This window comes from Pholcus phalangioides, unplaced genomic scaffold (genome assembly GCF_987345545.1).
Source record: "Pholcus phalangioides strain wild (caught in Gottingen) unplaced genomic scaffold, Ppha-v1.0 ptg000008l_1, whole genome shotgun sequence".
Classification (NCBI taxonomy): Eukaryota; Metazoa; Arthropoda; class Arachnida; order Araneae; family Pholcidae; genus Pholcus; species Pholcus phalangioides.
The window spans coordinates 13,141,808-13,169,511 of NW_028301601.1; the positions used below are offsets into that span (position 1 = coordinate 13,141,808).

Below are 27,704 nucleotides of genomic sequence, written 5' to 3' on the forward strand. Positions count from 1 at the left end.
AAAAATGCTCAAAAATTACTCTGTACCAGTTTTGAGAGTGAAAATACAGTGTGCAGCAAAAAATAAAATTTTATTTGATTGCCCTTGTCTTCCAATTATAAAGTTGTCGCCCTGTCTCCTGAGGCCAACAGAAAAAATTCCATGCTTCTAAGTGTGGTATTTGCTGAGATATCTGAATTCAAAAAAATCAGAAAAGTTGGGAAAGGAAGCATAAATGATGGAAAGGAGCGCTGTCTGTAAATTTTGTTGTTGTTGAGATAAAGGCCCACATTAGCACTCATTGGACACCTTGTATATGAGTAACTTCTATGAGCCAAAACAAATTTTACATGATAAAAACTTTATTTACATCACCAAATGAAAATAAATACAGTTAAAACAGCTACGATTCGTTTTCACTGCCCTCACTTACACTGCTGTCATCGATTTCAACGTCACTTCCTTCTTCTATCACCTCTGCTTCACTTTCAGAACCAGATCCAATTATGACAACTTCTTCGCCAACGTCCAAATCATTATCTACAACTTCAACATCTTCTGCATCATCATTCTTTGTTTGGGTCTTCTTCGGAGTCTTTGCCATTTTCTTACTCAGTAAAGTGCTGTGGTGCTCTAAGGATTACAGAGGGGGAAAAAACGAACAGCATATCAATTCTTTTAACTGAAATAATCTCATTTACTCATGAATGTGATAAGCTTCTGAATTATCAGTGATTTTCAATACAGGGAAAATTTCTCTCGCATGTAAATGGGGAGTGCGTACCTAGCCATTTACACAGTTTAAACGATTTAACACATTTCTCTGAAATCTTATGAAACCGTTGGACTTTCTAGTCTGACTGATCATTCAGCAAATATCTTATAATAGATAAATGGTCATTGAATAAATAAATAAAAAATATTTAACCAGTTATATTGAGAGAATTCAAATTTTGATACCAGAACAGACTGCTTATAATCATCTAAGCACGAGATGAGACTTGTTAACCAAATGTTATGTCAGATCAGACGATTTTATTCTTTTCTTTTAGGTAAATTAAGGGGTGCACTCAGTTCCAGGGACTGAGCTTTCACATTTGGCTTCTTTTTTTAAAAAAGAATAGAACTGTCAAACATGACATAATGCAGCCAAGTCTCATCTTGTGCTTGGAGAACTGTATTCACTTTGGAGAAATTGGGTGGCTGACGAATTCCTAGAAGCTCAAACATGTTCTCCCACCTAAGAAAAACAGTCCTAAACAATGAATAAGATTTTCTCAGGCGAAGAAGTCATCATGCTTGTTTCTCCAACACCGGCAGTAGCCATAATCAGGAGGCATTTATTGGAGGAACGTTGAGTCGATGCAGAGGCTTATGACAGCCTCTCGCCTGGGAAAAATCTTATTCATTAAACAACAGTGGCAAAAATCACATCCCGAATAATATATTTATCTTTTTATGGACTTGGACCCCTTTTAATGTGGAAAGACACACTGCCACTGAATCAGATAAAAGTTGTGTCATCCTTAGGGTGCAATTATAGTGCATGTGTGTTTCAGATTCTGGAAAACCTTGTCGTCTCCGATTGGTTAAAAACCCAAATTTCAAGTTGAAATTCGGATTTTTATCCAATCAGAGATGACACAGAGTTTCCAGAATTGGAAACACGTGTAAACGATTTTGTCAGCTTGGACAGGCTTTATTAACCTCAGTTGAGACAGAATTTTCAACACTTTGCAAAAGATAGTGCCCCAATTTGCATCCAAAGACAGATCAGCGATGATTGGCCTCAGCAAATACAAAGTCGAACTCTCTGGATGAGCAAACAAACATCACCCCTCCACGACTCATTTGTGTGTTTTCTGACCATGAGGTTCTGATGACGGCTCTACAATGGAGAGCAGAAATGCATCGAACCAATTAAAATTTTATTCGTCTTAAAAGCGTGTCAATTTTTTGTACAAACATATTAGTTACGTTCGAGTGAATGTAGCCAATAGAATTATTGGTTGTTTTTTAAGTTTAGTAATGTTTTTATTAAACATTTATAGAGTAATCCCGACCTCAGACTTCAATTTATCAATCACATACATAAAAATTTCGACCCAATACTGATTATGTAGTTGCCATGATGACTCCAACTAGGAGTCCTATCCTAACGTACAAAACTTTTAAATCAAGCATTTATCACTGTAAATCAGTGATGCACAATTAATGGAATTTGGTGAAAAAAGTTTGCAGCTTGAGAATGAAATATATATGTATTGGTTAGCGCATTTGCCCAGTATGCAAAGCATTTGCCCAATAGGACTCCTCCAGAAGGAGACAAACTTTTCTTTCCAAAGATTAATTTTGGCATGACATCTCAAGAAAATCATATTTTTTTATACATTTCAGGCCTAAAAAAATATTTCTCAATCACTTCTACATTATTTTTCACTAAATATTCTGTACACATGGGTACATGGCCTTCATTTTAATGGCACAGGGAGGGGCCTGTGGCCTTCTTCTCATCAGTGCAAAGGGTTTGGGGAAATACGAAAGGTCAAGAACCCAGTCTGGGGCTGTGCAGGTTATCTATTTATGACATTTAGCAGTGAGTGAGTATAATATTGACGCGAGGGTGCAAGAAGTAAAAGACAAATTATAGCAACAAAGCTGCCACATTCATCACTCACAATCATGCTTCACAGTTGGAAACCACCCAATCACCACTTAAGTGCAATACACTTCATACACATTAACTGGATCGCACATGAATAAATAGATTCATGGTGGCAGACTATGTGAAAATTGAAAGATATTTCACAGATGCATTTATTCACAAGAGATAATTTTTTCACAGTAAAATAATAGCTACCTTGTAACGCTGACTGAAGAGGCGGCACCACAAACTCCATGTCCAGATCCATCAGGGCTTCAATTACATCTTTGCCCAGAACTCTCTTCCTGTTACTATCTTGTGAGAATCCATTTGCACTGCAAATATATATCATCGAGCAACCATATTAAAAATTTGAATAAACAGGATGTTCCCCCACTTAAAATCAAATAAATCTTATTTGATGACAAACAAAAATCAGTCTTTCATAACCATTCATATATCACGTTCGTTTCATATAAACACATAAATCAGGAGCTGATTTTCTAAAGGGAATATTTCCACAGGTACTTAATTTACAGAAGTAGTAGAGCACATTTTTTTAACGGGCTGCTTTACAAAAATGGAAAATAGCCTAAAAGATAGCATACGGAAGTGGTATAAGATAGGGCTGGACAAGCACCAGGTTGCCATGGCGACTAAAAAATGGTATTGATGCCTAAAATTTCTTTGTGCAGTTACTAAATTGCAGGATGAGAGCAGCACAAAACTTTTGGGAATTTATAGCAGCAAAAAAAAACAAAAAACAAAGTCAAAAGAAGCATTATTTTGTACTTTTTCTTCTTCGGGTGAAAATTGTTTTTGGTGCCTACATACATTTTCTTTTTTAGCATCCAGATTTTTTTTGTGATTTGTTCAGCCCTGGTGTAAGAATATTTAAATATTGTGTTTCTTGATCAATATTTAAGTGACTTATCTACATTTGAATTTTTGGAAATGTTTGGTTTTGAAAGAAAATTAATGGAACCTTTTAATGAATTAATGGAATGGTATATTTTGATTGAAAATTGAGCTGATTAAGTATGAAAATTTTTAAGTTTCTACATTTCTAAGTTGATTCCATAAGGTTTCACCTAGCCAAGAAAGCCCCTTTACTACTCTCTTGTGAGCAGAGTTCGCCCTGACTTTTTATCGATTGCAGCAGTTTGGCTAATCAGATGGAAAAAGTTGTAGCCAAATGAGAGAGAACCTTAGCCAAATTAACGCGTCATATAAAAAGCGGATTCCAAAACAACTTATATCAAGTTCAAGATGAACATATAAATCAAAATGCAAATCATGTATAAATAAAAATTGTTTAATATAAAATGTAAATTATAGTACAAAAAATATTTTAGTTCTCAAGAATTTGCAGAGATTTTTTGCTGTCCCCAATTCAAAAGCATTTTCGAAATTGCTTGCAGGCATTTGTTGCCTGCTGGGACCATTAACAGGAACAGAAATACTGTTATTCATATTTTTTACATTTATTCTGTTTCGCAACTGTGTTTTAATGAAGTTCATCATATTGAGGCAGAGATAGCACAGATAGCACTCCACTTTAATTTACCTGAGTCATCGGACCTAGGCATAGGTGGAGATAGACTTGGAAGTCTGGGGGGCACGTGCATTATTGTTGGGGAGGGGCACGATGATGATGTCAATTCTTATATACATATATACATTAAATCAGTCGACTCCACCTTGGACGCTGTGGGGGGGGGGGCACATCTCCGCCCATGGACCTAGGTTGTTGGCAAAATCTGGGTTCTTTTTGAGTGAAAGTGGATTCCTCTCAAAAAATAAATAAATAAAGTTGGTCCCCCCCCCCCACCATCATTTACAGACACCCCTGTGAATCAAACAAATAATTGATTTCTGAAAACAAGTTTAATCCAAAGATTTAGGGAAGTGCACGAAATCCGTCCACTGCCGTAAATTTGTCCCCCCTCCCTAAATTACAAGTAACAGGGGGTCCACCCCGTAAAACTGCCACAATGTAGGAAGCACATTGTCATCCAAAATAGTGCAATAGGCATCGGCGTTGAGCTTACCATGAATGGGGACCACGGATCCCTGTCCATACCAGGAGAAACACCCCCAGACCATAATTCCACCTCCACTGAACTTGACTGTTGGCACAATGCATTCTGGCAGGAGACGTTCTCCAGGCAGACGCCAGACCCAGACCCTGCCATCCGAACGGTAGAGGGTGAACCTTGATTCGTCGCTCCAAAGAACCCGTTTCCACTGATCTACGGTCCAATTTCGATGTGTTTTGCACCACATTAACCGAGCAACGTGGTTGGACTTTGAAATCAAAGGCTTATGGGCAGCCGCACGACCATGAAAACTAATCAGATGTGCTTCCTTACGGATGGTATTCATTGAAACAATACTCCTGGATGCCTGTTGAAACTCCTCGCGGATGAGGGCCATCGGTTGGGTGCGGTTCTTCCGAATTTCTCTGGACAGCACCCGTCGGTCTCTATCTCCCAGTTTCGTTGGTCTGCCGACTCGGGGCAAATTCCGACAATCACAGCTCACCTTCTACTTCTTAATCACATAGGCCACTGTCGATTTTGGGTACTTCAGCTCTCTAGATATATCCCTTAAGGATCGGCCATTTTTGTGATACCCGATAATTATACCTTTCTCGAAATCAGAGAGCTCCGGACTGTGCTGCATCTTGCATGCGACTAATGCCGATGTTGTTTCCTACACGATATATACCGGCGGAGGGCGTGACGTATCTCAGGACCGCAGATATCGTCATTTGCATAGGTGTCCAAATACTTATTGGTAGATAGTGTATACAGTATATATATATTAACTAATTATTATACGTAATATAACTAATAAATATAAGCAACTGAAATAAATGTGTACATAATAACTGGAGGGGGGAAGGAATTAGGATACCTTTGATGAAAACAAAAAATTTGCGTTCTTTTGATATTTTTTTGTTAGGAAAAATTAATTCCGTACAATCACACTTGCAGCACGATTAGGTATGGAGTTGAGTTACTTAAATCAGTTTTCAAATTATTTTTAACTGTAAATAAATTTTCAAAATTAACAATTTTGCTTTAGGGGATGGCATTTGGGCACTTTCCCTTACTAAAAAAAAAGTTTAATTTAGTAGTATAACTAGGTTTAGTTTTTTTTACATTCATTGCTAAATATTCTATTGGTACAGAAAAGAGTTGCAAAGAAATCCATCGACACTGAGGAATTAACATGTGTAACTAATTTAAAACCAATATAATTAAGTTAAGCACATTATATACGGTATTTACTAATAAATCAGACCATAATTTCTCTGATTTTTCATTTCAGAGAACCTGAGATTCAATAATAAATTTAAAGCAAATGATTCTGATGATCATCTGAAATTGGAAAATTCAGTATAACAACCACGCTCTCATTCCGGACCGATTTGATATTTCGTCAGCCTCATTCGTTTTTAAGGTCACGACACCTTATTATCGCGATCATGATAGAAGGTGAGGAGGAGGTAAAATAAAATAAGTTGGTACCACACAGGATTTCCCTCTCCGTCTTTTTTTCCCTTAAAACTCGGAAAGTATGCGCCCCACGGGAAGAGTGAACAAAATTCTTATGCATCCTTTTCCGAAATTCAGGGTATTTGACACACTATTGCGCATCAGGGGCATCTCCACTGAGAGAAGGATTATCATCGAGTAAAATGCTTGTGAGTAACATAAGAAACGTGATCATTCTACAGTGGAACTTCCAAATGCGGACAAGTCCACTACAAGAGACACTTACTTTTTAATCCTTTATGAATTACAATAGAATAGACTCAATGTGTATTTCACTATCTATTAGAGGACAAAGTTTTCAGTCCCACTGTTGTTCATTACCGAGAGGTTACACTGTAAAATGAGGCTTTGAAAGCAGTAATGAAAAACATGCATTTTTGAAAAAAATCCCTTGATGCCAGTAGAACAACCGCTTTGTTATGTTTGGTAGAAGCAACTGACTATGCATTGTAATTCCTACAAAAGATATTCCCTTTTGGATAAACCATGCTGCATAATCCAACAGAGCTCAACCCAAAGATTCAAAAACCGTCAATAAGTGCATTTCGAAACAAAATGGAAATGATCCCTTTTAAAAAATATGCTCCACAAATGAATATTGAGGATTGATACTCACGACGTCGTTAGATACAGAATGAAGATGCAAGCTGCTTTCGACAATGCGAGTTTGGCAGCATCAGTGTACTTGATATTGGAAGGCATCTGAAAATGGAGAAAACTGTTTAAAAAAGGTAGAAGTAGTGCATGTTCATGAGCAACAAAGCCATCAAACACAACACATGTAAATTTAAAAAAAAGCTTTATACAGGAGAATATACATTTTGCAAGCAGTTTTTTAAATTTGTTTTAAGTAAAAAACAAAAATTCAGAAATGGAATGTTTATAACATGTATGCATAACAGCGAAATCTCCTCCTTACAAATGCTTCTTTTTCATGGAGTGAGACTTGTCATTGAATTTACTTGAGGTTAACGATATAATTCTTTCAATGGAACAGCTATAGTAAAATCATTTTTTTTTTCCTTGGCTGTATTTTTGGCCAGTTCCTTTCTAGCCAGTTGGCGCTTTTCTTTCTGGTCTGCCATTTTCCTCTTTTTTTTTTTACCCCGGCCGTTGTATTGTTTAAAAGAGAGTCCTGGATTTATTACTTGAAATTCCGCATCTGGTCTAAGAATGTCATATTTTTAGTCTTGATCCCTTATTTAGTAAAAGAATCACTGTTGTTATTTTTATTGTCATATTTTTGTTTCAACAGCCACAGAATTATCCTTTCTTTAGTTATGTGGGAAATTTTTTTCTTTAGCAAGAAAGGTGTCTGAAAACACAAAATTAAATCTTGGCGACTTCTTGTCATGCTTTCCTGTGTTTTTTCCGTATGTCTCTGAATGCAAGTTTGGAATAAATTTTCTGAAAATACAAAGAAATAAGAAGGTACAATAAAAATAAGTTTTTTACAAAGAAATATGCCTCATCTGACTCACGTGGTCCTGAAGAATTTTCTTAATGGAAGATATAGGTAAAGTAAAGTCTTCAGGTTTACGAGCCATTTTGAGTACTAATATCTGAAAATTAAAAAGGGCATTTCCATTCAAATAATTGTAATGGCATTAAAAAAACACACGAACATGTTCGAGGTTAAAAATGAAAATTCGCTCAATTATATAGCTTTTCACTAAAAAAATTATAACATCAATTGAATCGAAAAATAGGCAGAGGATACATATACAGAGCTAGAGATTTATTCGATATACGGCAGAAGACTTGCAGTGCTCCAAAGCAAAATGGTTTGCAATGAGCCCTCTGCTGACTGGAAATGTTCTGCAGTAAAAATTCCCGTATAATAGTGTTTTCTACATTTTTCTGAAAACTCTTCCAGATTGTTCCATAATGTACGTCACAGATTTCGACATATTCTACTTTGGGGCGTGCAGTGATGTCATGCACGTTGCCAGATTTTTTAGAGGCATATGACACCGGACATTTCAATGTAGAGCAGATTTGTTTCAGTCAGGTCACTGGCTTACCCTATCTCTTGAAAATAATAAAGAGCAAGTAATAATCGCATCTGTATTATAAATAGCGTGTTGCGATTTCACTTTTACATATTTTGGTATGACAGCTTGTGCGGTGGGAATGCTTTGCCCGCTGAACTGCTACTCCAAGCAACCAGCGCATCATGACTCTTCTCGGCCACAGTGACCCTCATCAAAGATGCAAGAGACAAAAGAAAGATTATGATAAAAGTGACCAGGTTTCAAATCATCAAGAGTTTTTGAATTGCAAGTTTTATACTCTACCAACTGGACTAACAGTGGATGCTAGTCTTAATTTAATTCATCAATTCTTAAACATTTCCAACTAATTGAGATGGGTGAGAAATGAAGGTGCCATCTATTGGTGCTTGCTAGCCCCAGGTTTGGTACACAAAGAACTTGTTTCTGACGCTCTTAGACAGGAGTTTAACCCATGGATCTTGAAGGTGACCATAGTAGAAGACGAGCATCTTACCACTGCGGCATCAACACTTAAACATCCATTTGTCACTAATGTGCATGCGCTCTCACAACGGACACAGAGTAGTGACGTTTCTTTCTGTTCTGCCACACCCCAAATAAATGTCTGGCTCTGTGTACATATCCACAGCATAAAAAAAAATATCATTTCACTGAAGTAAATTAAAATCTTGATTTAGAGAAACATACACTTGATATTCTTTTAAACTGAAGAGCCACAAAAACTGGTACAGGCATGCGCATGCAAATAAAGAGATATGGAACCAATCAGAGTACGGCGCTGCGGTCGGCAACGCCTATATAACACAACAAGTGTCTGGCATAATTGTTAGATCGGTTACTGCTGCTACAATGGCAGGTTATCGAGATTTAAGTGAGTTTGAACGTGGTGTTATAGTCGGCGCACGAGAGATGGGACATAGCATCTCCGAGGTAGCGATGAAATTTGGATTTTCACGTACGTCCATTTCACGAGTGTACCGTGAATATCGGGAATCTGGTAAAAAAATTAAATCTACGACATCGCTGCAGCCGGAAAAAGATCATGCAAGAACGGGACGCCTGACGAGAATCATTAAACGGCAAGAACGGGATGCCTGACGAGAATCATTAAACGTGACAGACGAGCAACCCTTCCGCAAATTGCTGCAGATTTCAATGCTGGGCCATCAACAAGTGTCAGCATGCGAACCATTCAACGAACATCATCGATATGAGCTTTCGGAGCCGAAGGCCCACTCGTGTACCCTTGATGACTGCACGACACAAAGCTTTATGCCTCACCTGGGCCCGACAACACCGACATTGGACTGTTGAGGACTGGACACACGTTGCCGGGTCTGACCAGTCTCGATTCCAATTGCTTCGAGCTGATGGACGTGTACGGGTATGGAGACAACCTCATGAATCCATGGACCCTACATGTCAACAGGGGACTGTTCAAGCTGGTGGAGGCTCTGTGATGGTATGGGGCGTGTGCAGTTGGCGGGATGTGGGACCCCTGATACGTCTAGATACGACTCTGACAGGTGACAGGTACGTAAGCATCCTGTCTGATCACCTGCATTCATTCATGTCCATTGTGCATACCGACGGACTTGGACAATTTCAGCAGGACAATGCCACACCCCACAAGTCCAGAATTGCTACAAAGTGGCTCCAGGAACACGCTTCTGACTTTAGACACTTCCACTGGCCACCTAAATCCCCAGACATGAACATTATTGAATATATATGGGATGCCTTGCAACGTGCTGTTCAGAAGATATCTCCACCCCCCCCCCCTCTTACTCCTACGGATTTATGGACAGCCCTGCAGGATTCATGGTGTTAATTACCTCCAGCACTACTTCAGACATTAGTCGAGTCCATGCTACGTCGTGTTGCGGCACTTCTGCGTGCTCGCGGGGGTCCTACACGATATTAGGCAGGTGTACCAGTTTTTTTGGCTCTTCAGTGTAAAACCTCTCTTGATGGTCACCCCTCTATTTACGGCAAAATTACAATTTCTCAAACAATAATCCCCGCATCTGTAGAGGAATTTTTTTGCCCCCATTGGAGTCCGCTAAAGCGGGGTTTTACTGTATTTTGTGATTACATCTATTTATACACATTAGCTTGACCGTGGTGCCGGGTTACCCACGGTCCTCTTATCTAGCAATATAGTAGTTAATCTTTTCAACACTAAGCCTTTATATCCGAATTTTCGATTCATTCAAATCTAAATGTTCAAAATGACATTTACAACACAACAAATGGAGAAAAATTCATTTTAAAAATATATGATATTAAGTATATACAAACACGGGTTAGAGGCTTCCAATGGATAAAGCTGCTAAGTTGACCTAAAAATTTATTTCCCGTTACTACTCACACTTTCAATGGCTCCAATTACCCACATCCTAGACAGGATCGAACCAAATACCAAACGATATCGAAACAAACTTGACATAAAAATTAATATTTGACACAAAAACTTACTAAAAACGGAACGAGTCAACCACGCACACACACTGCGTTCTTCACAAATAAAAATTATTTTCACTCACGAAAAAAAAAATTATACGCTACGATCATCTCAAAGGATGTAAACAAAAGAAATTCGGCGGTTCAACTTAGGTTATAGTTTTTAGATTTTTCACTTCTTCCTCTGTAGTAGTATTATTTTGTCGAATTGAAATTTCCTATCAAAAACTGAATAAAAAATAAAAATTTACATGAAATAATGTAAAAAATACATATAAAACTAAAATTAGAAAGTATAAATTGTAATTAAATAAAAAAAAAATTCAATGTCATTTATTTGTTCGGTGACGGTTAACTTTAGTTATAGCTATCAATAAATCTCTTTTTGTCAGTCTTCTGGACGGTGAGGAGTTTTTTTTTTCTTCGTTGTTCATGAATGCAATGAGTTGTGTAAATTGATTTTTTTTGTTTCCTAAAATTTTGTTTTTGCATTTTTAAAGGAAACAACTTGGTGATGCGATGGTCGATCGGCTAAGCTGAAAAAATTTGTCTCCTTAATCGAGTGGGGAAAAAAAATTTTTTTTTTACTTCATCAAAATAGCTATTGGGAGTTGAAAGACTTTGTTAATTTTTCTTTTTATCTCTAAGCTGGTGAGTCTATCTTTGCATCTCTGTCTTCTCTATTTACTATTCAGTATGCTATAATATAATATGGCTTTGCTATCGGTGTTTATCATTTTTTGCGACCAATCAATCCAATGAGTTAGGGGTGCATGTTGATGAGTAACCATGGGTGTGAGTCATGATAGAGTTCATGAAAGGTCCCCTTGCTCCTGGGGCCATTGGTCGTCATTGGAATTTATTATGATCCGTTTCCTTCCAAAGCGTTAAAGAAAAAATTCAGTGTATGTAGATAAAATATGAAATTTAAATGATAAAATACCCATTAGCGTGGAGTAATCACTCCTACATTTTAGTGTGTGACTAACTCGTTTAACATCATAATTATTTACATATGGGTTTATAATTTGATTTAATGGGACATATTGATTGTTTACTGTGTGTTTAACATTTACACGTGGGTTTTAGTCATCGACATGCATGTTTTGAAAGGGTTATAACATGAATAGTGGGTCACAGTGTAATGGTATGTGATGGCGTTATAAAAATTGCTATTTTCACAAATATTGGGTTTTGTAAGACAAATTATATATTGATAGCTTCGTAATGATATGTATAAACTGTCTGGGTAGTTTTTGTTGTTGGGGGTGATTCGAAACACTGTTTGGGCTAACATGGGTGCAACACGAAATCCCCATGTCTCGGGGGAGGGGGGGCGCGCAGAAATTAAAATGAAGTATTTGGACTTCTTGGTGAAGTGAAGTAAAGCTCTTTGGAAAATCCTGGACCCAAAGTTGAAAGTGACGACCAGGATGTCGATGAGAGTATCCTCGAAGTGGATCGTGATCTTGGTTTCGTTCAGTTTTGTCATGACATCGGGATCTGATTCAGTTGCCATGATGGTGATTTCCATGAGTGCTGTATTAAGAGTTACAAGATTTGTAAATTGTGGTGGCTCATACTACTAACCCACACATGCTGTTTGTCCATATTCCTCTGCAGAACTTCTAATGAATTGGTATATGTTGCATGATTGAACCTAATGTGAAGTTTGTTTCTGTGTAATGCTTGTTATATATAGTGCTGCACTTGAGCAGATGCGAAAGATGTGGCGCTGCACTGGGTCGCGAAACAAGATAAAAATACTTTGATTGCATTGGAATTTAACTTCTTATCAAAGTATGCAATGGCTTATACCTCTGTCCAATACGTGGAATCCTTAATATTCAAATATTGAACCCCCTTGAAACTAGGGGTTTGACTGACCCCCCTCCGCAATATGCCAGGGGTAGAGGTGCATCTAGTGTCTCGACCTGGGCACTGAATTCTTCCTTTAATGAATTATATAAAATTACACGTGGGCCAGACAAAATATGTGCTTGCTCCAGAGTATCTAGTTGTGGCTATGCATAATGATCAGTTCTCTAGTCCCGACAACCCTTCCACTATGGTTCTGGCTGGTGTGCTGTGCCGTATTAATGCATAGTCCTTCTCAGAAACAGCTCGAGTGCCTCATAAAAGTAAGATCTGGTTAAATTTTTCTAGAGTAATGGTAAATTGGTTCGAACAAGTATTTCTAGTCAGGTAGGGCCTCAAAAATATCACTTTGCTCAGGAACCCTTCATTCTTTTAAGACGGCCCTGTCAGTATAAACCTGGTGCCATCTATTTTTTTAACTATGAGTGAAGAGTGCCGATTGAAGATTTGGTAATTTGCGCCTTGAAGTTGGAAACCACAGAAAACACTTCAGCCAACCAAATCACTGTAGTGATGGTGGAATTCAAACCCGGGTCTTTGCGAGACTATGACCATTTAACCACCACAGCAGCAATTGTGCCGGCTAACGTTTCGAGTCTGGTTGGTTCCCACACCCATATCATCTAAATGAAAATTGGTTAATTTTCCATAAGCGTGGTGAGCAATTGCAGTTTTCATGGCAATAAATTCAAGAAGACACACATAAAAATATATAATTTATTACATGAATCAATCAGATATGCAATAATCCATGGAAATATGGCGGGAAATGCAGAAAACTATGAAAAAATTGAATCTACAAGAGGGTGGTCATTTTGTAATGAAAATTCTCGTGTCAAAAAGGACCAGATAAGTGAGCATTGTGTCCATCTTGATATAGGCTTCTATTTTTTGCCCTTGACGTGTACTTCAACGAATGTTCTGATTTTGGGTCAAAAGTTACCTTAAGATGAGTATCTTGTTGTAAATGTGGCCTAAAAATAACTATTAAGTGAAAAATATTGTTTGAAAGTGACCGTTTTGTGACAAACGTGATGTACAAGGTGGCCATTTTGTGTCAGAAACAAGGACGCAGCCTGTTTATTACGTGTCCCCCCCCCTTCCCAATATTTTCCTGTAAAAAAAAACTAGAAATGTACAAATATAAAATCGCATCATACAATGTATAAATTTTGAAAATTCTTCTACAAGAAAGAGCATATTAAATGGAAACAAATTTCTGCTCTAAGAGAAAATATAGAGTGTGTTGGTGATAAAATCTTTGATCGTTATAGCCGATAATATAGCAAAACAAGTATCGGGAGGCCATTTTTTGGCAAAATTCTGAAGGACTAATGTATACACCCTTCCCTTTTTCCAACCCAGATACTTAGGATTTCTCATATATTTAAAAAAATTCTCAAATTGTGATCTCGCATCAATGAAAAATCTCTTACAAATACAAATACAAATACAAATACAAGTTCCTCACATTTCCAGGTTGATCAAGTTTTCTTGAGAGAGATGTGAAATTCAGATTCTTAATATGGGAAATCGCTAGTTCTTGCTAAATATGAAGTTTTGTATTAAATTCACAGAAAAATTGCTGATGACAGGAAGTGAAGTGCTACTGCTGATCACATTGGATTCAAATGAATTCGACAAAAAAGTAGTTTAAAATGACTAATACAAAAGTATTCATATTCACATTAGCATAACATAATTTATAACTACGTACATTGGACCATTAAATATACAGAAATGTCACAAGAAAATGGGTTATGTATGAGTCCACACCCTAGGCTATACCAGGGGTTCTTAACCTTTTTTGGCCACAATCCAAAATAAACAAAATGATCGGCTTCGTAACCCTTGGGACTGTTTGTGTTTTTCAAATTAGTAACACCAATGATGCAATATGGGTATTTATAACAAAACGGTAAGTGGATTTATACGACTTATCTAAGAACCTCCTGCAAATCAAGTTCAGGTCATAACACAAGAATCCCTGGCTGTAATTGTTTTTGCACAACCAATCTGAAAAGTCCCTGTGAATCCCCAAAGCAGAATATGCCAAAACTTGCGACATGCGTCGCAGAACAATCTGAAAGAATTTTAAGAAAAAAGCATTTCCAGTCAGCCAATGGTTCGTTGCAGAGCAATGCAAAACATTCTGCCTTGGGGCTGTGAATCAAATTTACGTCATGGCCCCATACCTCAATAATCCCAGCTGTAATCGACATAGAGCCCGGGATGGGTAGCTTCCCAAACTGAGGTCACAGGGGGCTTCAGAGAAAAGATGTACAAATTCACTTATAGCTAGGGATTCTTGATTTAAGGGTTCTGAACCAAACTTCAAACTTTTTTCACCTTCGGCTCTCTTGCCCGATTCATTGTTCATCTGCGGCTTCCCAGAATAGTTTGGTAGATATTTTCCCATGTAAAAAAACCATTTCAAAGCATAACTAGGCATACAAATCAATATCTCCAGCTTGCTGCAATGCCCCTAACAAAGGTTGGCGATGCCCACTTTGAGAAACACTGACCTAGACCTGTTAAGAATGCACGTATTGCATTACTAATGTCACTAATTTTGAAAAACAAACGTTCCCGTGGGGGTGTGGAGCGGATTTTTCGGTTGATTTTGGGTAAAGGCTGAGAAAAATTAAGGACCCTCCCTGCTGAAGTGGATTCGCACGACCCATCTCGGAAGACCCTGAGAATCAAGTTTGAGTCGTTCTTCATTTATTCCTGGGACTTCCTGCATTGTAACAGTGAAGAAATGATGTCACCAACAGACATTTATCTGTCACGTGTGTTGAATAATAGAGGCTCTGCTAATCACACAATACATCCAAATTTTAAACCAGTTGGTATTAATTAACACATAATATTTTATAAGTGTTGCACAACTTTTGATGTTGCAGACCCTCCCCTGTAGCGAAGGTCAATGCTCCATGGACCCACCGTAGTGTCAGAGGATCAATTTCATCACCTCTCCTATAAAATGCAAATGTACTGATTTTTCTTCTTTTTTGTAACTTTCATGTCATAATAATTGATAGGCAAATAAAGTAGTTTCATAGTACAAAATGTGTCATTCTTTGCAATGGTAGTTAATGAAAATGATCCCGCGGACCCCTGGGGGTCTGTGGACCACAAGTTGGGAAACACTTTTTATAATAAGATGATCTAGGGTGTTTTTGTTCATTTTAAAAAGAATTTAAACAAGAGTAAGAAATGATGGGTAGAAATTTAAATACAGTATGTTATTTTTTTGCTGTGATATTTGTGTCCTTATCTGTGCTAGGTCAAATTTTTCAGTTTCTTGTGACAGCTTGCCTAATTATTTTTTATTGTTCAATGACTCCCAAAAGGAGCAATATTGTCTCGGGGGGGGGGGGTTGAAGCTGCAGATACAATAAACACTGTATCCAAAAGTCTGTATTTTTGGAGTTTGACAATTTTCTCGATCGAATTCCTAAAAAAAATACTAGGTAAATTGTTCTGAAATTATTGCATAGGGGTCACACTTGTACTCGAAATTTCCTGTGGAAATTTAGTCATGAGTGCGTGTAGGAGAGCGACCTACAAAAAATTAAATTAAAAAGGTTTTTGATCAGCTCTGTATGATAAACTGCAAATGATTTATAACTCACAAAATATTGTACTAACTTTGTGAAATACTTGCGTGCGTTTTTGCGAGAATAGTCCATATATTCATGGAAATATAAATTTTTTCTATGAAAATTCTAATTTTCATTTCATGTTTTTTCACTTATGCAGAGTTTTCAATTAATTTTTATGAAATTTTACAGAAAAATTGGAACTACAGATGCTAAACCCTATGTGACAATACTTGGACTGTGACAATTATTTAATTATTCAATAAGATATGAGCATTTTTAGCCAATGATTTTTAATCTTGCATGTGCAGAAAATATTTTTATTTTTTCAGTTTGGTTGCCAGATATATTATGCAACTGATATAAAAAATTCCAGTTGAATATCGTGATATTTCAGAAAGATATAAGTGATATCGTGAGCTGTAATTTAAGCTACTGGATGATAAAGAATTTTCCACAAATTTGTATTTAGATTATTATTATTGCAATTTTTGCATTTTAACATCATACATGTGTGTTGTGTCCAAGAATTTCTCTCATATAGCATCAGACACATGTCTTTGTTCATTTGCATGAAGTCATTGGCTTATTTCTGAAATAATCAAATAACATAAAATAATCAAAATATCAATTTGTGAAAAATACCTTGTTATCCAGCAACTTAAATTGCAGCTCAAAATATTGTGTATATCCTGAATTTTCATGACATTCAACTAGAATTTTTGTATATAAGTTGCGTTATATGTGTGACAACCAAATTATGAAAAAAACTAAAATAGATATTTCCCGTGCATGCACAATATATGTGCTATTCTTGCAAAAATGCACAAAGGTACTGCACAGAGCTAGTACAATATTTTGTGGAGGTTACAAATCATTTGCAGTGTTTCTCATGCAGGGCTGATCAAAAACCGTTTTTTCTTATTTAATTTTTTATCTGTCCCCTAAATGCACTCGTGACAAAATTTTCACTGTGAAATTTCCAGTACAAACAAGGTTCACGCAATCGAAGTTTCAGAACAATTTGCCCAGTATTTATCTAGAAATACGAGAAAATATTGAACTACAAAAAAAAAGACTTTTGGAAACATAGTGTTGGGTCCAAGGACTTGTCTTACAAACGATGGCGATTTGACATTGCACTTGCTCGAGTGACTGGGTAGCCCTGTCATGGGAGATCCCGTAGGCGCCCTTCCGTCCTACAGCAAGACCGAATCCAATAGGGTAAAGGGCTTACATCCCTCAAGGGACAGAGTCCGAGTCTTCAGGGTAGCCCGGTGGGCCAAACTTCTAGTAAAAACTTGAATATAACAACCAAAAATCCCTAGAAGTTTTCAATGGTGATTTGTTTCCCACATTCATTTACTTTATTACCACTAAATATTTGTCAAGTGAAATTAATAATCAAGCAGTGTTTTTTCCCAGAATTGTTTCACTGAAACATCTGTGTGGGAGCTTTTATAGAATATGGCATTGTAAAAGAAATTCGGGTGGCCACACACAAAGTGTAGTGTCGAAATCCTAGCTTAGTGTGACATGGCTTGTGTCCATTTAATTTTTTTGTTCAAAATTGATTCCTTTTGTAATAGTAATTGCAATTTGAATAGATGAAAAAAAAATTCATCCATTCTAACATGTTTTTTCACGTGTTTTTTTTTAGCAAAAATTGATTCCCCGGCGAGCGAAGAAATGAGTTCATCTGAAGAAGTGTCATGGATCTCTTGGTTCTGTGGATTGCGTGGGAATGAATTTTTTTGTGAAGTATGCATTTACATGATTTTATCTTTTCTTTTCCTTCTATTAAATTTGTAAAATTCCTATCAAATACTGGTTATTTGTGTATAATGAGTTCAAATTGTATGCTTTGGTTGAATGTGTTGTGCTTTCATGATTTTTGTATTAGAGAGATTTTAGTAAAATCATCTCCAAAGCAGAATGTTTTGCATTGTTCTGCAACGAGACCTTGGCTGACTGGAAAAATGTTCTGCAGTAAAAATTTCCATAACAGTAGTGTTTTCTACATTTTCAATGTCAAGCTATTTTCTGACAATAAAGCCACTTTGTTGCTATCTGTTTTTTATTGTTCATTTCAGGTTGATGAAGACTATATTCAGGACAAGTTCAATTTGACTGGATTGAGTGAACAAGTTCCTCATTACAGACAAGCTCTGGACATGATTTTGGATTTGGAACCAGGTATTTCAGAAAAAGATGTCAGTTTTGTATGATGTGAACTTTTATTTCTTTATAATCATAAGTTGCTAATTTTTTTTTTCTGCTGTTGTAAAAATTCTGCAGTTTCCCATGTGTTTAGAGCAGTGGTTTGTGACTCGGGTGTAACAAAAGCTATCTTGGGGGTGTGAGATAGAAATAAATAACAATCTGTGTTACTAATTCCATATAAACTCATGGGACAAAAAAAAATTAGTCACCTTGGCACGCAAGCACTAAGGCATCGCTAAACCAGTGCAGATAGGGCAGTGGTCGAGTCACATACTCAGCTGCATACCCGCTGCTTGTACATGATCATAAGGCAGTAATATTGAGTGATAAATTTTTGTTTTGAGAGGGAATTGTTCGTCAAGATGGATAAATTCAAGGATGTGACAGTGGCAAAAGGGACGATCATGCTTGGGCATGCCCATGGCCATGTGGTGAGTGAAGTTGCTGAATTTATTGATGTTTCGAAGTAGACTGTTCAGCATGTCTACAAGGCGTGATGTAACACATGTGGCCATAAAACATGGCGGCAGAACTGCTGTCGGAAAATGATTCTAACCGAGAGGGGCCGGAGACAAGTTTCACAGCTTGTGAATCAAAATCACTTCCAAACCTACAGAAATTGCTGCAGTCAGTGAATGAAGGTTTATCCCAACCTGTTTGCAAGAGAACATTGTGACAGGAACTGCATGCAATGGAAATTTGTATTTGAATACATCGCAAGAGGACATTGCATGCACATACACATAAAGTTGCACATCTATATATATAAATTGATTTTCTGTCTGTCTGTCTGTGTGTGTGTGTATATATGTTCTCTATACAAATCTACAATTTTAGATCGATCGTCGCCAAATTTTGCATATATACCAAATGGGACCCAACTTGAACGATAGGCTACTTTAAAATTTCGTCAGAGCAGGGCAAAAAACTGTCGGGCAACAATGGTTTTTGGACCTCAACAATCACTTTCGGAACGTTTACTTTGGTTACCGTGGTTCCCTAGCAATGCGTTTCAGATGTGCATATGCCTTTACAATGATTTGTCACTTCTTCAATGGTGCCAGAATACGAATAATAGTTGGTGCCTTTATAATGGTTTGTCACATTTTCAATACTCTCAGTAATGAGGCTTTTTGAATAGACGTCATAATCATCATCAGCATCGCTTTGAGAGTCAGGAAAAGGGTGATCCTCATAGAAATCAATGTTAAAATTGCCGATTTTAGCATAGAAATGCAGAAGTTTAGTGTGGTTTTCTGTCACATAAATAATTTTAAAAATTGTATTGAATTCTCGATTTTTGAAGTACTGAGTTCGCTTAGAGATATGCGAAGCCCAGGAGATTAAATATGAAGTAATTAGCCGGACCTACTTTCAAGTTAGATATTCATGCAATAACATTGATTTCAACTTTTTATTTATATCTTCTCAAGCTCAAAAATGTAAATGTATCTGTATTGTCTTTAAATATTCAACTGCATAAATTCATATAGTTTAGGATGTTTTTTAAAATTAATTATGGGCCCATAAAACACATCGAAGAAATTCCACAGCTTTAATTAAGCATGTTTGGAAGCTGAAATAGCTAGAGATGGATAACTTGAAGTTCATGGGAGGGAAGGGAATCGAAATACTTAGCACCCTTAAAAAAGGAGAAAAAATATTCATTTCTACGTTTCTTTTAACCTAAATTTGTTTCTTTCATGAGTCGCGCTGGAAGTCGCCATATTGGTTAACTTTGACACAGTTTGCATGTCTGTCAAAGAAAGAGGGAGATATCGCATTATCCAAAAAGCCTCATTGAAGAAAACCCCGGCAACGCCGTGTATTATATAGCTAGTCTTCAATGAACCATAAATCACCAAACGTGGACAGCAGCTGACTGGTGCCGTGCAATGTGATCCAACAAATCACATTTTTGTCTTTATTGAAATGACGTGGTGCTGAGTGCACTGAAGGCCCAATGAAACATTTCATCCTCAATGTGTGCAAGGTCGGGTTCAGGCCTAGGTCGGTCTGTGATGATGTTTTGGGGATGTTTTTCTTACTATGGATTGGGCCATAGGCAGAGATATGCGGGGGGTGGGGCATGGCACCCCAGCATCAAAGGTAAAGTCGACTAGTCTAATGTATACATGTATATATAAACTGACATCATCATGATCTTGCTTCCCCCCCCCCCCAGACTTACCAAGTTTATCTCCGCCTATGGATTGGGCCCCACCTCATTGAGGTGGAAAAAAACATGTAACATGAGACAGCATGTTTATTTTAACATTCTTTATCAGGTGTTACCCTTTAGTCAACAGCTTCATGATGAATTTGCTGTTGAAACTCCTATTTTTCACGATGACAACAACAAAGTTCACAGGGCTGATCATATATGTGACTGGTGTGATGAACACTCACACACACCCTATCAAACCTCCACTGGGCTACAAAATCACCTGACCTCAACCCCATTGAAAATCTATGGCACCTTTTGGAACAACAGGTAAAATGCTAAAATCAGTATTTGTGCAATTTGGTGAATTTGTATGATCTAATTCTCAGCGAGTGGCTTAAACTGGATGCATTGTACCTGCATAACCTTGTGGACTCCCTTTCTAGCCATATCCAGGTGGTTATCGAGGGCAGAGGCAGAGTTACATGGTATTGATGTGATTTCTCAAGGGGTGACTAATTTTTTGTACATTGAGCTAATATTGTTTGTTTGAAATGGATGCAAGAATTCAATTGGGGGATAATTTTAATGTAAAATACTAGGGTTACACACAGCCATGTAAAAAGGTTGAAAACTACTGCATTTTCTACCTTTTTATACCCATGATGTATGGAAAATTTTGTTGATGCTAATTTTTTGCCTTAACTTTAAATGTTAATTTACTTTGACTTTCTGTGTTTTTGCCATGCTCTTGATTTAGAAACAAAACAGTTCATTCTGATCATGACATCTTTTTTAAAAATTAATTTCTACAGACGATGAACTCGATGATAATCCCAATCAGAGCGATCTTATCGAGCAGGCTGCTGAAATGTTGTATGGATTGATTCATGCTAGGTACATCCTAACAAACAGAGGTATTGCACAGATGGTGAGTAGTTGTTGATACATAATCATTATAATGATTATAATGTGGTAAAAAATGGACTGGTGGTCCATAAATCTGATGAATATTTACTTAAACTCAACTTTCAACGGTGACATCTGGATTGGGGGTGTGCACATACACACAACCCTTTTTGGATGAAGATGAATGAAGCAATATAAAAAATGGGGTTGGACACAAAATCTTCACTTTGTCGGTTAATATTTTTGTCTGATGTTTCGGTGGGTCTAGAGTAATTTTAAAAGTCTCTGAGTGGGCATCGCACTGACCCATGTTCAATCCTTTGACATGGTACAAAAGTTGGTTTCCTGTGCGTTTTCTAACTTTGAGGCACAAATACAACCTGGCTTCCTGCTTCAAAAGCCTCTCCACAGCAGAAAGGCTGTTCATTGTAATACTTGCAAAATGCAAAAATTCAGGCATCCCTCAATTTCATCTCTAACATAGGGGACAGATGGTGGCAGTTATTCTTGAACACGTACCACATAACTCTGTCATCATAGACAGGTTAGGACATTGCATTCACACACACAACTTTTCTGCATGCTCCGATTTGTTAGAAATTCTTTGAAATAGTTATAGGGTGTATGTATAGTTTTGTAGTTGTGGAAACCATTAAACACATTTTTAAACTTGTAGTTCATCTGAAGTACGACATTCAAAGGAATTAATGTACCAATGTAACTTGTCTGGGTTTGAATCATGGTGAAAAAAAATTATGCTATTATGGATCCCACTTTCAAAAATTATAAAATAAATATTTAATAATTCCTTATTTTAGCTTCAGTCAATTATTTGATAAAATGTGCTCATTCTGATTGTGCAATTTTCTTTCTCTGTTGTATTTTATGCAAATGAAAGATTCAAAACTGCAGTGGTTCTTAAACTTTTGTCACCTGCGGCTCCCTTGTCTAAATCATATCTTATCTGCAGCTACCCGGAATAGTTTAGTAGATATTTTTCACTTGCAAAAAGAACCGCTTCAAAGCCTAAAATAGGCACACAAATCAATATCTCTAGTTTATTGCAGTACCCGTAAGAGCTGTGATAAACAATTTTTCAGTGTTTCTCAAAGTGTACATCTCATATCCCAGGTACACCTGTTTAATTTTTTTTTACCCCAATTCCACAAATGAATACTTAAAATCTACTGATCCATGGTAATACGGTGATGAGCTTTTGTCATTCAGGTTGAGTGGTGGTTTTCATAGAAGAAGGGAGTGTTGTAATATGCTGTGCTTTTATGCCTTAAGGAATTTTCAATGTCACTTCAAACTTATTCATGAGTATTCCAGAAACATCTACTCCTAATACAGTCGAATCCCGTTTTAATGAATACCATTATAGCGAAAATCTTGTTTTAACGAACACTTTTCTAATCCCCCAAATAAGTTTACATAGGAACAATGCTAGATCCCCAAGGCAGAATGTGCCAAAATCTGCGAGGATTTGTCACAGAACAATTAGCGCTACTGCAGAACAATTTAGAAGAATTTTAAGAAAAGTGCAAAAAAAAAACACTATTACATATACTGGGATTTTTACCGCAGAACATCTCCAGTCAGCTGAGGGCTCATTGCAGAACAGTGCTAAACATTCTGTTTTGGGGTGCTAGATAATCCGGAATTTCGTTATAACAACGTGATACCTCCGGTCTCTTGGTGTTTGTTATAACGGGATTTGACCGTAATACAAATGCATTTTTATCATTCCATTCTTTTTGAATAAATTTTTAACAATATCTTTTTCTCCTTCAACTTCTCTATAATCTTTATTCATAAGATACTTTGATGAACTGCCATGAAACTAATTTTACAGATCGAGAAGCATCAGAATGGTGACTTTGGAACATGTCCCCGGGTCTACTGCGAGAACCAACCTATGCTTCCTATTGGTGAGATTTTTATTTACTGATTCTAAAAGCTGAATTTTCAATGTAATAAACTCTAATTTTATGTTATGATCTAATCATACATTTTTCGATAATTTCATAAATAGGATTATATAAATATAAGCATAAAATGCTTAATGTGTTTGAATATTGTACTGAACTTGATTCTTTTTTATTCTTATCGAGTTTGTTGTATCATTAGCTTCTTCAATGATGATGTAATAATTATGGTTGTCATTTAACATTTTATTTGTAGCTTCTGGATTATTTCAATACATTTATTTTTTGTTGCAGCCCATGCTTTAGTATTAAGAAGACACCAACGAATAAGCCAAATTGCCTTATTCGTTGGTGTCTTCGTAATATTCTTGGGCAAAGTTGATCAGCTCTTCCATGCTTTAGTGTTTAGATGGAGAAGGCATTTCATATATATATAGCATTTTATACATATATTGCACGTGTATACCTGTGTATGACAGCACATAATATTGGATACTGAGATTGATAAATCCCAGAGTATCATCATGTTTTATTAAACTGGCATACATTAATAGCCCAAAGTTATGCAATAGGTGGGAGCAACGGGTATAATTTTGCATGTGAATACACACATAAATATTAGTCAATTAGGTCTTTTGTGTAATATAACATATTGAATGGGGGGGGGGGAATGTTATTTCAATGCCAATGGCTTCATAAAATCTAACTTGTCTCGTAGTTGTAATGCTATCCTTAAAAAGTCTGTTTCCTAAGCTGTGTGGAAAACAAATACCATATTTAGTACACTTCAAATGTTACTTGCATTAAGTTACTTGCATTAGAAAGCAACTTTCAACCATGGGTCTTAAGAGTTATAGACCAGAATTATTGTCAATGAGCATCACATTAAATGAAATTTTTTTCAAGGCTGGCAAACATCTGCAGTCCTCATAGATAACCAATTTGTTAGAAATACTGTAGAGGAATGTGTAGAAGGTGCATGTATGGTTAAGTAATAGTTAGTCCTCCATCGGCAATAAGCCACTGAGTTCAACAAAAATGTGTTTACTAGAAAGGAGTCTAGTGCTTCATTTTCCTTGTGGCTTATTTGGGTGCCATCAACATGTTTCGCTGTAGCAGGATTTTGCATATGAAACTGCCACCCAGCTGAAAAATAGAAGATAAAAGACAGCCCCTGCCCCATACCCAGGATTTGATTTATAAATCACTGCAAAGTTATGATCTTTAATAGTATTTTTGAACTGTGTTGTAGCTTCTCAAAAATCACCGTAACATTACATATGGCATTCTGATCAACTTAATAATCACTGCCGTCTCTGCAATAATCCTGTGAATATACCTTAATTTGAAGGATGAGAATTTTTTAAAAGCATAATCTAAGAAAGAATTACCCGAAAATTGTATTAACTCAGAATTTGTTGAGGTTTGAGTATACTGGACTTCAGTAATGCAATAAGATGTTGAATTCATATTTATTGTGTATTGCCATGTGTGGTAGTTTTTCATAATTACATTGTAGTATAATAAAAATACAGAAGCAAAATTTTACTCTGAAAAAAACATTGATTATTTTTCCTTGTGCAATTTAAACCTTTAAAGTATCCTCGTATGGATCTTTCAAGATAAATGTAACAGATGTATCCTGTACAGTCAAACCCCCATTTAATTCCATCATATGTTTCAGGGAGTTTCGACATTAGAGTGGTTTACATGCTGTTCTTAATCATCCTTAAACCCCTGTATAGAAAAAGTTTGTTCACTGATATTTTCTAGGGGTATAACAGGGTTTGACTGTATTTATATAAAAGAAGGCTGACTTTTATTTTTCTTCTCAAAAAGGCTTGTCCGATGTACCAGGTGAGAGCATGGTGAAAATGTATTGTCCAAAGTGTACGGATGTTTACAATCCAAAGTCCTCTCGCCACAACCAGACTGACGGAGCTTACTTTGGCACAGGCTTTCCTCACATGCTTTATATGGTTCATCCTGATTATAGACCTAAACGACCAACTAACCAATTCGTGCCAAGGTAAAAAAAATTTTTCACTTGCACTCAGTTTTCATGAATGAAGTATCTACTATTAAATTATTTTTGACCATAGGTTATTAAAATTAGTCAAAAAAAGAAAAAGCCATTCACTTAATTAATACCAGGGAACTGAATAAAACTGACTTCATAGGCGGGGTGACTCAATAGGGGAGCAAGTCCATTTGCTAATTATGCGCACAGGGACCTTTGAAAACTAATGTTGTGGACATGACAAAGTTGAAAGCCATTGATGTTGTACAGAGGTCTTGTATATAAATACATTGAATTAAATAATTTTTGAACTTTTTAAATAACCGAAATTCCTTTTTAAGAGAAAGGTTTTTTTTGTATTGAATGCTAAATAAATCAGTTTTTTAAAATCAATATCCAGTAGCAATGTGACAGAATTTCAAGATACATTACAACAATCAGTTTCTATAACATGTGGCTTAGTCTATTGTTCTGTGGGAGTTAACATTTTCAAGAGTGTGGGTAACTTGGGTTATGTGGTAACCTGTTATGAGCCGCTTCGATGGTTTGGTGAAGGGCAGCAGGCCACGGTTCATAATTATAGATTTCTTTTGGGATTTTAAATGGGATAATGATGATTGTCAAAAAAAAAATCATGTTAATTTTTTATTGAATCGACTTTGTTAGATTTAGACGCATCCTAGCAACCATAATGGAAGCTCTCGTTCAAGATATCAACTGTTTGTTTACAGCATAGCTTCCAAGACACAGATTCTTTGAGAGGCTCCTGAAGTACTACTCCATTTTCTGGACTTCAAAAAATTCTTATTCCTCAGAAATTTTTACCATTATTGCAAGAAATCCAATAGTTTGGGGGTGAAAAATTATTCTGAAAGAAATTCCTGACAAGATCATGGCCTGTTGCCCCCCCCCCCCCTAAAATGATATAGCATGCATAAACTGCGGCCATTTCTCCAAATCAAGAAGAAATATTTCGTTCTGGGAATGAAAAGACAAAATTTGCCAACGACCCGCATTGAATCGCCATTGGCGAGTTGAGTGGTATCTATGATGATCGTGCATTCCACTTTGAATGTGCATATCCCATTTTTGAAAGTGATGGTGATTTTTTTGCTGGTGTGATTTTGATTTGTAGTAATGATTAATAGTAGGTAATTTTTTTTTTATTGTGAGATAATTGGCCCCACAGTTAATGTCAGTTGTTCCTAACCCACATTTTTATCAATTAATAATTAAATTAGGTTTGGGGGTTGCAGGCCACTTATAAGGCCGGGCACACTTTGGGCCAGTATGATAAGCGATATAACCTGCAAAAAGCCTGAAATTCAGGTTTTTAACCAATCCTTGTTGAGTTGTAGGTAGTATCGCTTGTCACATCAGTCCAGCGTGCACCCAGCCTTGTATTGAGCATGTAAGCTTGGACATTGTAACTTGGCTAATACAGTGCATATTTGAAATTTTGATTTAATTGTAGAATTTTTCTTATTTCTACGATTTTAAATCATGTAAATGTATATTCTCATTTATTTTTTCTGTAGCTGTTTAAAAAAAGAATATATATTTTTTTTAAGGTTGTATGGTTTCAAAATACATCCTCTTGCGTACCAGCTGCAGCAGCAGGCTAGTGCCAACTTCAAAGCTCCGGTCCGGACAATTCCTTTCAACAACAACAAACGCTAGGGACTGTCATTATGAGTTTTAGTCTTTTTCCTTGGCAGACACTATCTGTTTACTGTATGTAATATCTTGTCTTTTTCGCATTTCCTCGACTTATCACTTTTTATTGTGTCTGTAGCATAACATGGAGTATGAGACAAGAGCATAAATTTTTTCTTTTATGCTGACTTATGTGAAACAAGTTTTTAAGTTTTTTTTTAACGACAATAAACAACTTGTGGTGCTGCCAATTTTTTTTTAAATAATTGCTTATTTTGATACATAATTTTATTTATTCATTCAAAACATAGTCATAAAACATTTTGGGACTAGGCTACCTTGTAAGCCCCAAAAAAATAATTGCATTGTCTGTACAAATATTAACTGGAGGGGAGAAAAAGAAAAGAAAATCCACATTTATATAATATAAAGAAACAAGTGGCAACAGGAATGGAATTAGTAGATTGAAAAAAATCAGCTCTTAGCAACGTATGCAAGATGAAAGAAGATTACGTTACAATGTGAAATATATAATTTTTCTTCAGTTAACAACCATGATTTTAAATTTATGAAAAAAGATGTACACGAAGATTGTTCAACTGCAGAAGTAAATTGAATATTTTAGGAGTTAAATAAAGGAAAAATTTTTGGAAACTA

The 27,704-nt window shown here is 36.4% G+C and overlaps 2 protein-coding genes across 3 annotated transcripts; one reads left to right on the forward strand and one right to left on the reverse strand.

Annotated features, from left to right (window-relative positions):
* Positions 1–323: 323 nt before the first annotated feature.
* On the reverse strand, positions 324–10,806 carry LOC149083842 (DNA polymerase epsilon subunit 3-like). 2 transcript variants are annotated; one of them, XM_089234231.1, is made up of 5 exons: positions 10,680–10,806; positions 7,668–7,748; positions 6,803–6,888; positions 2,840–2,958; positions 324–612 (listed from the first exon to the last, which is right to left on the reverse strand). In XM_089234231.1, the coding sequence occupies exons 2-5, from the start codon at positions 7,731–7,733 to the stop codon at positions 383–385; spliced, it is 501 nt and encodes a 166-aa protein (XP_089090357.1). In that variant the 5' UTR covers positions 7,734–7,748; positions 10,680–10,806; the 3' UTR covers positions 324–382. The 2 variants fall into 2 exon arrangements, with proteins under 2 accessions (XP_089090357.1, XP_089090358.1); XM_089234232.1 differs by lacking the exon at positions 7,668–7,748 and having other exon boundaries at positions 10,680–10,796.
* A 209-nt stretch (positions 10,807–11,015) lies between these two features.
* LOC149083843 (casein kinase II subunit beta) lies at positions 11,016–27,704 on the forward strand. Its single transcript, XM_089234233.1, has 8 exons — positions 11,016–11,067; positions 11,165–11,315; positions 17,808–17,908; positions 18,241–18,343; positions 21,350–21,465; positions 23,299–23,374; positions 25,211–25,400; positions 26,963–27,704. Exons 3-8 carry the CDS (start codon positions 17,837–17,839, stop codon positions 27,069–27,071), a joined length of 666 nt encoding a protein of 221 aa, XP_089090359.1. The 5' UTR covers positions 11,016–11,067; positions 11,165–11,315; positions 17,808–17,836; the 3' UTR covers positions 27,072–27,704.

What these genes read in the sequence shown, in the direction of transcription:
- LOC149083842 (XM_089234231.1), bottom strand. Translation starts at nt 7,733, where the DNA reads ATGGCTCGTAAACCTGAAGACTTTACTTTACCTATATCTTCCATTAAG. An exon ending in AGAAAATTCTTCAGGACCAC is followed by an intron (nt 6,889 to 7,667) that starts GTGAGTCAGATG and finishes CTCCATTTTCAG; the next exon opens with ATGCCTTCCAATATCAAGTA. An exon ending in TCTTCAGTCAGCGTTACAAG is followed by an intron (nt 613 to 2,839) that starts GTAGCTATTATT and finishes TGTAATCCTTAG; the next exon opens with AGCACCACAGCACTTTACTG.
- LOC149083843 (XM_089234233.1), top strand. Translation starts at nt 17,837, where the DNA reads ATGAGTTCATCTGAAGAAGTGTCATGGATCTCTTGGTTCTGTGGATTG. An exon ending in CCAACCTATGCTTCCTATTG is followed by an intron (nt 23,375 to 25,210) that starts GTGAGATTTTTA and finishes CTTCTCAAAAAG; the next exon opens with GCTTGTCCGATGTACCAGGT. An exon ending in ACTAACCAATTCGTGCCAAG is followed by an intron (nt 25,401 to 26,962) that starts GTAAAAAAAATT and finishes ATTTTTTTTAAG; the next exon opens with GTTGTATGGTTTCAAAATAC.